At 37.3% G+C, this 16,150-nt stretch overlaps 1 protein-coding gene across 3 annotated transcripts in view; it reads right to left on the bottom strand.

Moving 5' to 3' along the window:
* The window catches only part of sntg1 (syntrophin, gamma 1), a 46,163-nt gene that overhangs the window by 23,423 nt on the left and 6,590 nt on the right, over positions 1-16,150 (bottom strand). For 2 of the 3 annotated variants that reach the window (XM_079602150.1, XM_079602149.1), the window contains exons 2-3: positions 6,622-6,779; positions 2,069-2,118 (exon numbers count right to left, since the gene is read on the bottom strand). In XM_079602150.1, coding sequence (XP_079458276.1) covers positions 2,069-2,095 — 27 coding nt within the window. In that variant the 5' untranslated portion in view covers positions 2,096-2,118; positions 6,622-6,779. Of the gene's footprint in view, positions 1-2,068; positions 2,119-6,621; positions 6,780-16,150 lie in introns of those variants that run through there. The other variant, XM_079602151.1, reaches the window with a different exon arrangement.

The raw sequence follows: 16,150 nt of genomic DNA, 5'->3' as shown, positions 1-16,150 counted from the left end.
GACTTTGATATATAGAATATAAAGTACAATCAGTCAGTCGGTCATTATCACTAATTAAATCCCAACAGGGTGATTAAGACCACTAAATAAATAAATAAATAAATAAATACATGGAAATGAAATATTGATTTGATTTTACTTGACAATGTTTTATAATCTTGCCTGTAAATTAGATTAAAGATACTGTTAAGAAGAAATTATCCATTACAAATGTATAAAATAATCTGCCTAGCAAAAAGTAATATTAATACTGAAGTTATCTGAGGTCATTTTCACTATAATCCATAATTGAGACGCAAGATTGCTGGTTGCATTTCTAGAAACAAGAGTACGAGTTTGCAGTTTTGAGAGGTCCTCCCTCCAAATCAGTTAACAGTTTTACTAAGTAGAAAATATGGGTAACACTATAATTTACAGTGTTCTCGTTACACGACGTTACATGTAGTTACTATAGTATTAACTATAAATGATGCATAATTACATGCAACTTACCCTAAACCAAACTCAATCCTAACCCTAACTCTATATAGTAAATAAGTAGTTATTTATTATTACTCAGCAATTACACTGAAACAAGGACACCTTAAAATAAAGTGTAACCCTAATTGTAATTTTAAGGTGTCCTTGTTAAAGTGTAATTATACATTTAAGTACTGAGTAATATTTAATAACTAAGTGTATTTACAATAGGGTTATGGTTAGGATTAGTTTTGTTGTGGGGTTAGTTGCATTTAATTATGCATAATTTATAATAATTACTAGAGTAACATGTAAGGACACTGTAAAATAAAAAGTGTACCTAAAGTGTAACCAAAATGTGTATATAATTGCTTACTATACAGAATAATAAAAAAAATAGGACATAATTTAATTTCTTTAACTTGATAAACTGTTAATAAATAATAATAATAATAATAATAAACAAATAATTGAACACCATTATTACATTCATCAGTTCAGGATAGAACTGATATAGGATGGAATATATAATATCAAAGGATTTAGTATAATGATGGCAAATTAAATTTATGATAATCTCAAAGATTATTTAGATTTTTTTTGTGGGGCTTTTTACTTTCTGTAACTGCTCATGGTTACACTACAACTAACTTTGCAACCACAAGTCCACTAACTCTCATTAGAGTATTAGTAGACTGTTAGTTTAGGGTTTAGGTTACACTCTAAAAAATGCTGGGTTGTTTCAACCCAATTTTGGGTCAAATATAGACAAACCCCAAACGTTGGGTTAAAAATGTAATATAAAAATTTAACCCAACGGCTGGGTTTGTCCATATTTGACCCAAAATTGGGTTGAAACAACCCAGCATTTTTTAGAGTGTAGTTGACATGTAGTTGCAAAGTTACTTCTCAGTAGAATGTCTGTTCATCAAAGTAAAGTGTTAGCAGATATTAAGCAGACAGTCTACTAATACTCTAATGAGAGTTACTTAACACGTAATTGCAAAGTTACTTATAGTCAGAATGTCTAAAGCAGACAATCGAAATAAAGTGTAACCCAATTTATAATCCTCCTCACAATGTTACCCAGAAATATGGGTAACACTGTGGCAGTACTTTACATTAAGTAATTGACTACACTCTAAAAAATGCAGGATTGTTTCAACAATTTTAAAAAATCTAATTAAAAAATGTAACCCAACGGCTGGGTTTGTCCATATTTGACCCAAAATTGGGTTGAAACAACCCAGCATTCTTTAGAGTGTACTTTACAGTAAGTCATTGTTGTCTTGAAAATTGAAAATTAACAGTATTTCAAAGAATGAAAGTGTAAATCTGTTGTCTGTTAAATAACTCTGTTCCCTATAGTCTGCACACAGGGGAATTAAAGCACATCTAACATCTTTATTCCCCAGTGGAAAGTCAACAAATCCATTTATTTGATGGTTGTGCTCCTGCCTGCCTCAACGACTTCACCAAACATTTATTTGGAAAGAGTTTTGTTAGAACAAATAACGCTGAAATAGATCTGTTACAAGATGTATGAGTATCTACTTCATCTGAAATAACAAAATGTTTTGAAAACAGTGGCATATAAAGCAATACCCACCTCTTCATTTGAAGTCTTGAAATCCATGTGCTAAGGTCAGAGAAACAGCCCTGCGAGAGCAAACACATTAAAACAAGTTGCATTAGCAAAAGCTAAATGTTATTGACCTTCGATGATAAATGTTGTTTGCAATGAAAGTGGCACATGTGGCAAAGTAAGTAAAGACAAATTCATTACAGATAAATGAAGATGCATTTGAAATTAATCACTGGTTGGTTCATGCGGTGCGAAGGAACTTTGTCTTGCATGAAAGCACACTTAGATGTGCAGAAATTTAATCAAAACTCTTCACAGCAAATTTGTTTTGACAAATTATGGCATCTGGACACGCAAAGCCAAGGAGAACGAGACTGCTTGCAATGCTTTTTGATATTGTGTGGGAAAAAAAGATTTTTCTAAAAACCCTAAAAGTGCTACATTTTTATTTTGTCACTCCTCTGCTAACATGTGGATTTCAGAACAGATTAACCAACCGGAAAGCAATAATAACCACGTCTGAATACGAATGCAAATGTGGCATTTCAAGTTGCTCGGAGGCCTACTAAATAATTCAGTGAGAGTTATTGTCAAACAATATATCAGCCTGTTTGGGATGGTCTATGAACATGTACTGCAATTTCTGGTTTGCTGTACACGGTCTGCTTGAATGCTTCATTGTGCAATAAAGAATACAGCATGCAAACAAACTCTATGGTCAGGGCTGGTGGTAATGTTATTAAACCAACAACTTATAATAATATCTTTGTTTATGAAGATGTAAGATGCACGTCGAACAACAGTGAATTGCATCTCTAAAGTTCAGCAGAATGATTGAATTATGATCAGAATAACAATGGCGGTGGAGACTGCTAAAAATGACTAGAAGATACAAAAAGATGAATATAACAAAAATATACGTAGATCACATTTCATAAATATATTAGTCCTGTCAAATCAATTAATCGCGATTAATCGCATCTAAGATAAAAGTTTTTGTTTATATATTATTATATTTATATATATTATATATACTATATGTATGTGCACCCAGTTATGTATGCATACAGTATATTTATAGAAATATATACGTGTGTATAAGTGTTTATATGTATATTTATACACACACACACACACACACATATATATATACATACATACACATATATTATAAAAAGTAAGCGTATAGCGTCAGTTCTGGGGAATTGTTCTGGCTTGCTTAGTTGGGGACATTTAATATTCAACAATATTATTGATCTGCTTTACTTAAGGTGGACGATGACGCAATTTTCTTCTAAAAACTATTATTTTCATGTTATCACTGTGAAGCTGCTTTGATACAATCTGTATTGTAAAAAGCGCTATATAAATAAAGGTGACTTGACTTCTGGCAGGTCACGTTAGTCAAGCTCTACCTATAGGAATGCGACGCCTATCACCGTACACATATATAAGCTCCTTCAGGATTATCAGCAGCTATCGCGTTTCTCAGGAGCGAACTACCCTCCTCCCTCCCCAGATCCTCCTCTCATCAGTCAGGATTTGGCCTTCTGAGAGCCCTTTGAATCAGAATAAATTCTCGAATTGTGTTGTACTTTAAAATCTTGAATTAATGATATCTGTTCACTCTAAGGAGGGTTATTGCTGCTAGGCTGCATGGATGCGCAGGGAGTTCTCGCCCAGAACAGAACCATACCGCCAATCCAAACTGTATGCTAATTGTCAATCGTATTTGACGATTTTTGTTTTCCTGACAGAAACAAAACTTTTATGTTAGATGCGATTAATCGCAATTAATCGATTTGACAGCACTACAAAAATTAATGATATCCCTTGATTTAGGGGTGAAATACGACTTGTTTGTGAGATTGAAAAGTTTAGTGACCCAGCAACACATTTTCTGGTACACAATGATACTTATTTGAACAGGAAAAAGAAATCACTGGTGGCATTTCCTGCTGAGTTATTCCAGTGCTACTTTATAAACGTCTTAATAATTCATATAGCACAAAGAATCACACAGCGGTAGCTGACCACATCGCTTTGTCGTTTAGCATTAAAATGCTGCTTGTGCTCTAGAACATCCTGAAGATTATTTCACAGAGGAATCACTCGTGCTATTCCACCTCCCAGAGCCGCTCAAATTAAAATCACAACCAGCGGAGCACATTTAATCAGAACAATCGCATAATTTGCACTGTCTGAAACCACTCAGCGGGGGAAATATGGAGGGATTACAGCTCTGTCTGGCTGTTTTCACCACATTTCGTCGGTATTCCAGACGCAAGGACAAGCCGGCTATTTTTCCAGCACTTTAATCAGTGTGTTCTTTCTCTGAGAGCGCTTGAATGCTAAAACGCTGGGACATCCCTCCTTAAGTGGCCTTGCAAGACACCTTCATAAGCGAGATATATTGGCGAGCCCTTAAATCTCAATTCCCCATTATATATCAAAAATGGACAAAAAGTCATTTCAGTGACGAACCTTGTCCTCACATGGAGTGCACTTAAGAGGAAATAGCAATCTGAGGCTCATAACGGAGAGGATATGTGTCTCCAAAGCAGAGATGGTGAGTACCTCTGAGTGCCATCTGTCAAAATGAGTTACATGCCCATTTAAAACCTCCGAGCTGAAGGAGATGTCGCGGATCGCTCAGAATTTCCACCACGGATCGATTCCAGCTTAGAAAGTCCTGGCAGAATACACAAGGCCTTCAGAGAGCGCGTTTATGAATAATTCATTGGTGTGGCAAGAACGAGTGTTCCCTGATAAACATCTCTATGAGGTCTACAGGTCGTTCCCCGCGCGTGGCATCTGCAGCTTCCTTCACACGGACAGAGAAAAGACAATCAGTTTAACGTGCGGCTGATGAAATCGCTCTCATTGTCATCTATCAAAGATGTGGCAGAGGTATAAATGCAGAAGGATGCTCAATAGTTTATTAGAATGTAGAACATTTTAAAAAAATATTCCATTATGTTTTTATTGATTCGATGAAGCTGGAATCTGCTTTCATAGTGGCCTGAGGCAGTCACTGAGGCACTCTTTGGCTATAGAAACTAATAAACCAACATTACATGTCACAAACAATGATAAAAGACACAATATAAGACTGACAAAATTAGTTTTATAAACTTTTAGAACCCTACTGAAGCCATAAAAATGTCACAAAACACGTTTAAGTCATATTTCGCCCCCTCAAAAATTAGGAGAATTTGTTTTTTATGACATTTTTTATTTATTCCAATGAAGCACATTCCTCATTAAATTCACATTACCATGATGCATTCAGACATTTTAACTTTTTATTTTGTAATTCTTATTATTTTTTAATGGTGATTCTCATTAGATTCGTTTTACTCAGACAATGAAAATGGTTTAAATGGTTTTAAAATTAAAATCAGCACATTTGCTCACAATGAGAATAGGAGCTTATGCTTAATTGTGATAAGATAATTTCACAAAACAAAAGTTCTTGTACAAATAATGGCTTTTCTATAAACCAACATAATGAGATTTTCACTTTTTATTTTATAAAACCATTACCATGTATTACTGTTATAGAACTGGTTTACTTAAAAATAACACCACGCGCTTCACAGCTAAAAATCAATACGAAGGTCATTCCTATACATTCAGAGCTCATTAAATTGCATTTGCAGTGGCTTACGACCCAAAATAGAAATGTTGTTGAGTGTTCTTCAACATGACACCATCATTTACTATGTGTTGTTTCTATGCTTTGCTCTCTCTTAGTATAATGCTTGGCATTCAGATTGTACACAGTTTCACACTGACTCACTCGCTTTGCCGTTCTGTGAAAATGAGATGTGATTTGCATGTTAACAGGCCGGTGCGGTATATGGCAGGGTTTTTTTTTTCATCCGCAACATTATTTTAATGCAGGCACCTCATCAGTTGGGCGTCTCAGAACAATTCCTTCTGGGAGATGTCTCTAAAAATTCACGGCAGACAGAAGCTTTCTGCACTGTGATGAAACACAGCAATCCTCTAAGTTATAGAGCCTGATATGTTGTCTAATAACAGACAGTAAATTTAATTTAGCTAAAATTTCAAAGTAAAACAAGAAGCTGTGAAACTCTCTGACTCTTCCATCCAGATAGGGGTATTCTCTGCTTTTAGTGTTATTTTTATTTCGTATGCATTCCATTTTTTTTCCTATATCTCTGTTTTCTTTTTATACAGCACTTTGGATTACCATAGTTTATGAAATAGGCTATATAAATAAACTTGCCTTGCCTAAAATGTTCATAAAGGAACAATGAAAATTACACCAAAGCAGATGCTGGCGTTGCTCTTTTCCACACAACAAACGGTTATAAATGCTGTCGAGCTTCAATAAGGACAAAAACAGCACCATAAAAGTACCATAAAGCAACAGTAGCACTCAAAACTCAGAGGAAAGACAATCATACCAGTTTGGAATGACACAAGGATCGTAAATGATGACATAAAGTCGTTTTTCCCCCCAATGAACTATTGCTTTAAGATCACCTACTCAGCAAATGAGTCGATTTGTCAAGCTCCAGCGAGAGGCCTGGGTATTTTAGGCTTACCTCCAGGGAAAGATCTTCAGCACAGCAAAGCATGGAGGTCAAGCCATGGGGAAGGAGGCAAGGGAGGCTTGTTCAGGACTGATGTTTTCTTTTCTTCCTTCCTTTATTCCAGTATGGGGTTTTGGCCCTCAGGAGGCCCAGCCAGAGTCCTGCAGCTGCTGGAGCACAACAAGTACCTTGTTAGAATGGCCAGCCGACTATTGTGAAAATCGAGATTTTTTTTCGTAGGCCTACATATATTTTTGCTCTTTTTAGCATCAGAGCCTGAATTAGTATGACGGCAGCGTGCTGTGCTTTCACTGTTAACACAGTTTGCATGGTAAAAGCTTTTCTAAAATATCTCCTGCTGCTACAACCATGCAGAAGGTCATTTTTAAAATGTTTTTAAATTTGTTAAAGAGTCATATTTTTTAAAAGCGTTGTGCTTTTAAGTAAAAAATAAAATAAAAAATAAGTTTTAATTCGAAGTGCACATACAGTCCATGGTCACCGGAGCCTCTGTATTTTTCCGGGGTGTATATAATAAAGGTTGTGAAATAATAATTGCCTAAAGGCCCGTGCACACTGAGTGCGAATTTTTCGTATGGGTTTTTTCGTATTCGTGATTCGGTGGCTCTGAATTGTCAAAGCACCATTCAAACACCATTAAAATGGCTACGGATGCTGCGAAAAACGCAGAAAATTTTACCCTTTCCGATTTTTTTTATGACGGGCGAAAGTTTTGGAGGCAAGCGTGATTGACATTATAACGTGAGGTTGTATTTATTTTTTAACGTGCGAAAATTATGGATGCGAATTTCGCACTCAGTGTGCAAGGGTCTTAATATAATAATAACTCTACTTTAGCACTAAACCGAGATCTTCTCATCTGGTCTGTCACTGCTCGTCAATGTCAAAATATGTGAGATGACAAATCAAATCGAAGTAGGCGGCGGGATTAATATTCACAGAAACTCCTGAGCACGAATTCCAGCGCGACGTTTCAGTTGTTAACGGGAATAAAGAGCAAGATAACACGTAAGTACTGAAGCTAAACTAAACATTTCATATTTGACAGCTGTTTTAGGATAGAAATGTTAAACGGCCGACAAAAATAATCAGACAAACTAATAAACTTTTGTCTAATTTCGCCATTTTGAATTGAAAATAGGCCTAATTTACGTGGTTCATGTAGTAACTCTCAATGTGACGGTACTGATCCACTTGTCCGACACGAATGTCGTGTGGTGTCGCAACGCCACCCCACATGTGAACGTTGATGGGCGTTCTTCTAGTTTACCGCTATGGGCGTGGTTTTGAGCCAGCGGCCAGTCAAAAACAAAGGACCCGCGAGAGACTTCCCTCCGTCTCCATGTGCGTGCTTCTATTGGATAGACGCCTCGCGTTCAACGGAATTCATTTGCATAAAGATGGGCATCGGCCAGCTTTTTGACGCGCGGCATTTTTTCAAATGAAGCGCCGCCTTCCCGGAATGCTTTGCGAGCGCGTCAAAGTCGCTTGACGTCACCCATAGGAATATAGTGGAGTGCAGCGCGACAGAAGTGTTGCACGGACAAGTGGATCACCGCCGTGAGAGGGCAAGAAACATTAACAAAGCCGTTTTCATCATATTAGACATAAGATTAATAATGAATGTGTAGTACATATTGTAAATCAATTTTTAAACTAGTTAGCTAGCTTTCCTGGTAGCCTTCAGTAAAATCCCTTATCTGAGAAAATGATTCACAAAACATAAATATCAATAATTGACCCTATACTTTCTTCACTGACACAGACGAAAATGAAAAGACCATCAGTCAAAGCTCAGCGTTAGGAGGGGAAGAGACAGGACAAGATAAGCAGAAAGAGTGATGGAGATGAGGAGAGAACAGGAATTGACAAATAATCTACTGCCCACTGACATGGTTTTAAAGCTTGTTTTCCACTTTTTTGGCCTTTAAACATCTTAAAATGCACATAGTATATCAGAGAAATAAAAATGTACTCTTTAAAAGCAGTAGTTCACCCCAAAAAAATTGCATGTCGTTTCATTCTTACTTGAAAGATTAAATGAGATGAGACGATAACATGTTTTATTACATTTGCAGTATAGGCTGATTATAAGTAACTTAGAAATTGTGTTATGAATAACTTTTGTGTTGCATGGGAGGATTATTGAAAAGAGCTATTGAAAAGAGCTTCAAAAGACATGAGGGGGAATAAATTATGGCGAAAGTATAATTTTTCTTCTTTTAAATGGAGAAGATATTAAAAAACTGTAACACTGAACATTTTCAACGTTTTAAGAAGTTTCAAACGGCTGTTCTATGATATACGTTGGCCTCTACATGTGAAAATAAAACACATAGTAAATAACGCATCGCTGCTTTCTAGAGAATGCATCAATCTCCCAATTGTAATGGTTTTGTCTTTTCCTCAGGACTTTGAAAAGAAATATTGAATCCTGGTAATTGCATTTAGTGGCCAACATTGAGAGCGAAGCAATCTAAAACAATTTACATCACTTCCATTGTGAGCCTCATCTATTTCTTACTTGTTCCCTGAGAGAGAGATTTTGAAGACACTAAGCACATAGTCAATACAGTCAAATTAAAACAGTGGGCTTCCAACTACACGACTAGCCCTTTACATTCATAATGTTAGTGCATGATTGCTTCCAAACTATTCAGTGTGCTAGTTTAAGAGCATTATCTGCAGGAACAGCACAGGCATTAAACTATTACATCTGAAAGCATTCTGGTTAAGTAGCTGTGGATCAGCTCCAAAAAAAGTAACAAGACGTATGTTTTTGTAAATTGCCTCCTGCCTCAACTCAGAATTGGAGATTGTGGAGGTTTATTCCAGTATAACATAATGCAATGTGATCTCCCATCCTGAGGCTTATTCATCCATGGCCATTCTGTGTGCTTTCTATGCTGAGCACTACTTCACACATTTAATTTCCCTACCCCATGATTTCCTTTCTGAAATGTCTAAAATAAAACCATTAAAACGGCATTATGCATGGCTGACTCGTTTAATTTAGCTTCATATGTGCGTGTGTCCTTACAGCAGCTGGGACATGTAATAACTGTAGATGTGGGCTATAGAAACATCTCGCCGTGTCCTCATCCATTAGTGAACTATTTTGTCCGGCTAACCTTCTGCGCTTTTCTCTGACTGACATCTTTAACCTTTCCTTTGATAAAACACCACAATTGTAACTACAACTGGGGTTTTGTTGTATTGCCGACTCCGTCGGTCACAGTGGACTGGGAACTCAACAAGTGTACTTATCACCATCATAATGGCCAGACCTTCGGGCGGCCACAAAGGCTATTCATTTCTGACAGACCCTGGTGCAACAGCAGCTCAAACTAAGTGCTTAATTTTTTTAAGATCCAGACTAAATTACTGAAAAAAAGCACCAGCAATAACAGTGGAACTGTATTTGATAAATGCAACTGCACATAAAACACACTGGCTGCGTTTGAAAGCTTAGGCCTGTCGGGCAATGACTTTGCAGGCAGTGTTTGCGCTCGAACCTCGAAGGTGCGCTTCACAAAACAGATTTCAGACAGACTTCTGAGGCAGCATATTGGTTTAATGATCTACAACAAAATAGACAGAGCTTTAGAGTTAGCTAAGTGAATATTTACTTACCACAAAGGGCTGGGCGATAAAACGATAACGATAATTATCGCGATATAATTTCTCGATAAAACGATATCAAGAGTTCGATAAATGTTCGATAATGTTTTTGCGCCAAAAGCGGTCTCATTTGAACCGCGCGCGCCACATGGACCGTTTATCCGCTCGGCTCAAAGTCCAAACGGCAAAAAACTAAAGAAAAACTAATAAAACTAAAGAATATTACATTTTACCAAATAAAAATAATGTTGTTACTATTTTTTTTTAACAGATTTTACTGTTTTTGTTAATGAACATAAATTGTATAAAGTAAATCTGCATCCTAACTCAAGCTAATACTACTGAAATAAAGATATTTATTTTCTTAAAGGAGTCATGACCTGTAATTTTCACTTTTCCACGAGAATCAATGTATGTTATGATTGCCTAACGAGTATACACTGGCCGGGAAGCCGATATTTAAAAGTGAAGCGTTTGTTTACCCCAGGGTTCGTAAACCAGCCCACGTGCACGCGCACTCAAACACGAGATTTTAATTTCTCCCCCGTCTTGACGTCTAGACGGGGCCGGATATACCATATATGGACAACGCAGACCTATGCTGCAGGAAGCCCGCCCTGCCCCTCTCCCCCTCTCATATCCAGTCGCGAAAGATGCAGAAACGTAGTGCACACGTGAGTTACTCTGTTGTTGACTGCCAGAATCAACATGTAACTTAAATGTGTTTTCTCTCCCAAGAACGGACCAAGCTGTCAGGGACCAGTGGATTAAATTCGTTTTTAATGACGCGGTTCCTACAACCCTTCCCACTGGCTTAACGTTAGGTGTCTGTGCTAACCATTTTACGCCGGAATCGTTCACAAATTTGAATGTCTAAAAAACCACAACGTGAAACAAGGCACCACATGATAGCAAACGTTGATCTCAATAACCACTGTAAGCTGAAAAAAAAAAAAGTAAAAAGTAGACTACATCTCCGTTAATGTAATCTACATTAAATAAAAGGTATAATGTATGTCTCAGTCAAAATTATTGTCTTTACCATTCAGAGACATCTTGATGTAGACGTCCTTCCATCGACTCTACATCTTCCATTTCCAGCTCAGGTTCAGAGTCTGGCTCGTGCATTTACGGTTGAATCCCGTAGGTCGCGGCCAGGTCGGGTTCATTCACAACTTGCGCCATGATGTCATTTTGGAATGACATGCTGATGAAGTTACTGGCGGTGTCAACCATAGACATGTATAAAGGCTAGATGGCTCAAGGCGGAGTCAGCTGTGGCGTCAACTTGGCGGCCATCTTAGGTCAGGTGACTGCGCTGCTGCTCCCTGCTGCTGTGGACGGAAGGTGAGTGACAAATGCTCGTAACTTGCTGGATTCTTGACGGATTTACAAACGGTTTGGTTTATTACAAACCTTATTAACGTGGCTATGATTTGTGCTGATGCCGATGTTTAAATTGTAGCTTCACGTTTTGAACGTATGCAGTATGCAGTTAAATAGCCGCATCCCTGACGTTTATGACACACCAAGCCGTTTGAAAATCGGTTGAAAATTGAGCAAGATATAGTTATTTCAGCACTACATGCACAATAGACTTTAATGTTATAACTGGACGAGCGGACCTGTCCTAAAATGGCCGCCGTGTGACGTCGTCGGGTCCCATTGGCTCTCAGCGCCGGTAAGCCATCTAGCCTTTATACATGTCTATGGTGTCAACCCCCCTCCTTCCTGCCACCAATCAACGCGCCCCTCATTTGCATTATTAAAATGACCGTCCACGACAGCCAAAATATCGCATCAGATCTTGCGAGACAATAATGCCTTTAGAAATAAGGGTCAGAGGAGCTCTGTGTTTATTTTTTTTCCACTTTTCTTTTTTAGAAGGGCCTGAAAGACTATAATAGAGCGTGGATATCCAAGGTAATACTAGGTTATGACTCCTTTAAGGAAAAATGTCAAATGTTTGAATGTTCTACCTCGGATTTGTGAAATGTTCACCTGTTTGGCTAGTGTTTGTCATGATATGTTCTGACAATAAAGAGTAGTTTAAAAACACAATGCTCTGGTTTCTACAGCTTTCACTTAGGAGTACAAATCTGTCTTAAATATAAATAAAGATTTGACATTTATCGATAATTATCGATATCGACTGATATAAAAAAAAATATTGTGATATTTTTTTTTGCCCATATCGCCCAGCCCTACACAATACTAATTTCTCCCTAGAAATTGCATCAAAATTGGAAAAGGTTGGTCAAAAAATTTACATTTACACACTTGACTACCCATTTCGAGCAGTTTAGTCCAAATTTTCTGAAGAGACTTGATCGCTTTATATGATGAACAGATTCAATTTAGGCTTTTATTCACGTTTAAACATTGATCAGAAAATATAAACAGAGCCTCAACAGAACCTGCAAGCGAGCTTCTGTTTACTGTTAACTGATGTGTGAGTTGATGAATGTTTATATGTGAATAAAAGCATACATTTATTCTGTTCCATCATATAAAGCGATCGTGTCTCTTCAGAAAATTTGGACTAAACCGCTCACTTTTTGAAGCGTCAAAGTGGTAGTTGCGTAGCTGTCAATGGAGGGACAGAAAGCTCTCAGATTTCATCAAAAAGATCTTCATTTGTGTTCATTTGATGAACAACATGCGGGTGAGTAATTAATGACAGAATTTTCATTTTTGGGTGAACTATCTCTTTAAGTCTTTTAGCTTGTCAAGAGATTTAAAGCGGCGTTTATGAAGAGTGTGCATGTGCCTACGTGCTCTAGTACGTAAGAACAAGCCTATGATTGGATCTGGAAATAAAGTAAAATAACTGAGAAATATGAGAATTAGTTCTCAGATGCCATGTCCGTAATTTTAGCAAACAATATTACATTAATTAGATCTCAAACAGATTAATTAAAATAATGTATTGCTCCACCACCTGTGTGACATCATTTATCAATGTGGTTGAACGACAAATTTGCGAAAATACGGTTTCTGGAAAAAGTCATGACTATCTAGTTCAGGAGTCACCAACCAGTCGATCTTGGAAGCATTTTAAGTCGATCGCGAAGTGTTTTCAAAATCAGAGAAAAATCCCCAATATTTTTATTCATTATTATTTATTAATTTAAAATGCACCATAGTTGATTCATCAAGGATGCATTATTACGACAGTTAAGCAGATAGTTAAGTTTACTGTTTACTTTCACCTGAGACATAACCGGCTGTGTTTACATAAATACTCCACATGATGGCCATTTTGACATAATTGTGTGTGTATTCGACTATTCAAGCGCAATAAGACGTGAAAGAGAACTGAATTTGCAATCGCAGATATAGAAATATCTCTAATGATAGACATTTTATACCAACGGTAACGATATCGTCATACCAGCTAGCCTTAGCAAGTCATTTTTTGTGAAACGCACCCGAGATGAAGATATCTCAGGACTGGAAGTGGACCTAACATTGGATTCAGACATGCCTTGTTACCTTCCCTATGCTACCTGCGGAGGCAGCATTTTTTTCACCTTTCAGATGCAGCTACTCTCATATAGACATTGCTGAATGTAACCATATGCAGTTAATATTTCCTTAAGGAATGAATTTAATATTCCCACGAACACCCGCACACACATACACTCGAACAAGAAGTCAAACGGCTTGCTCGCCACGCTGCTGTCTGTGATGCTGATGCTCTATGAAGGTCGATGTTTTTCGCCCGGGTTTCTCTCAAGCAGGTGAGTGAACACGCTCCCATGAGATGTAAGCCAGAAAACCACATTTTATCAGTGTATTTCACAGCCAAGACACGGAGAGAGCAAACACGCTCACACCGCTCTGGGCACCGGGCATTTCCACTGCCGCCTGGAAGCGAGGCAAAAGCACACTGCTGTGTCACGGTGCAAACTGATTTTCAACCGTACCGTTTGTTCAAATAACATGGTTGTTTTCTATACGATATTATGCATAAAATGAGCTTATATTGGCTCAATTATATTGCTAGATGTATTCACATTGCTTTATTTCAGCATGCAACAAATGCATTTAAGGATTCAAAGCTTATCAATAGAGAGTCTCACAGCAATGCAAGTAATGCATTTTTTTACCCTACAAAAAAATACTACCATAGATTTTTGTACGTTTCATGTTATTGTTTAAACCTATCATGTAAATAAATATAATATGCAAAATGTTTGTTATGTTTTGTGTATAGTCAATCAGATGACGTTATTCAGATCATTCAAATAATTCTTCATCGTCAAATAATATGATCTCTACAATGTAATATAATTAAAAAGATAATAATTATCTTATATAATAACATTAATGGACCCTATTCTGAAATTCAATGCAAGGTAATATAACACAAAGTATAGTCTTATAAATTTACATTACATTTAAAAAAATGAAAATGGAAAATTGGAATCACATCATCACAGTCTGTGAAAAGGGTCCATAGTAATATTTAATAATATAATGTAAACATTTCTCACCAATTACTTCCAAGACAAAATCCACAATCATTTTATAGTGCTATACTCGTATCTGCATCAATGATTGTCTTATTTGTTTCTTTCATAAGGAAAATTTTAGGAGATACATCTGAAACAATGTTGAAGCATTAACTGAGATCTCAATATGTCTCTTGTCTTACTATGAAATAGCTCTAAAAATTACAATAATCCAATAACTCCTTGGTCTATAAATCCAATACAACATGATTCCACTACAGTAAGCGGTTGCAGAAGAAATAAACACATCTGAGGATCTCGCCTCAAACTCTACAGCTTGAAACAATGTCCAGATAGAAATGTCACACGGACTCAGATTTGTTAGGCCTGATCAAGTGTTTCCCGGCTTTCTGGACACTGTTGCACACGCTTAGGGCGAGCAATGCAAAGGTCATTCCAGAGAGTCTGGGCATGACGTTACGCTTGATTAAAGTTTCATCCTCGCTTCATCCTTTCACATTATCCTGCTCTGACATCTCATTGCCAAAAGCACCTTGTTCTGCCCGCTGGGCGGGTCTCTGTTTAGCCCTCATTAGTTAATACACCAGCGAGACCCGCTGGCCTACATCACCACAACAAACCACATCTAGTGGCAACAATGCGAATGAGGCTCGATAAAATAGCGAATGGTAGATTTATAGACTCAAGTCCTGACCTCTCTCTCCGTGACGGATGACTTTTGGCGAGGCAGTGTTTGAAGGTACAGAGGAGGTGCCAGAAGAAACATAATGGACACACGAGACTCATTACACCAAACAAAGATGGGCAACTAATTACTGCCGCTGTCAAGTAGCAGACCGAGCCGTACCGTTATTCAAGACCAAGTTTGGTTTGTTTATGAGTTAACAGTCTCTCTGCTCAATTGTCAGCGAGACCAGCCCATTAAAAACAGAATAAATTAGCTGTGTCGACAAGAGACTAACTGGCACATATTAGTAAACATGATGAGCGTCGCTGAGGCGGATAACTCGCATTTCCGATGACAATCAAGATGAATATTTATATGCATAGACCTAATTTTGTTATGGATGCAATGCAACAACTGACAGAATTGAGAATTTGAAATCTTATAGAAACACTAGCAAAAACGTACCATGTTTTTAAATGTGCATATCGTAGTAACATTGTGATATTTCAATATGTAATTATTGCACAAGGAATCGTATGTAAACAAAACACAGACACGCCTTTGTTAATAATCACGTACTGATCTTATCAATGATAAAACGTTCATCATTATAAAAGATAGAAATAAGAGACAAATGTCCAGTCCACTTGTCTGTTATTGTGTCAGACAGACCGTCGCTACACTTCAGCGACTCTTTCTGTATGGTACATATTTATGCCAGTAGGTGTCTTTATGAGTGAATCATTTGAATTAT

This window comes from Phoxinus phoxinus (assembly GCF_949152265.1).
Source record: "Phoxinus phoxinus genome assembly, chromosome: 24".
NCBI classification, from domain to species: domain Eukaryota; kingdom Metazoa; phylum Chordata; class Actinopteri; order Cypriniformes; family Leuciscidae; genus Phoxinus; species Phoxinus phoxinus.
Note: the sequence above shows the minus strand (reverse complement) of the source record. Positions and strands in the feature narration are given on the sequence as shown.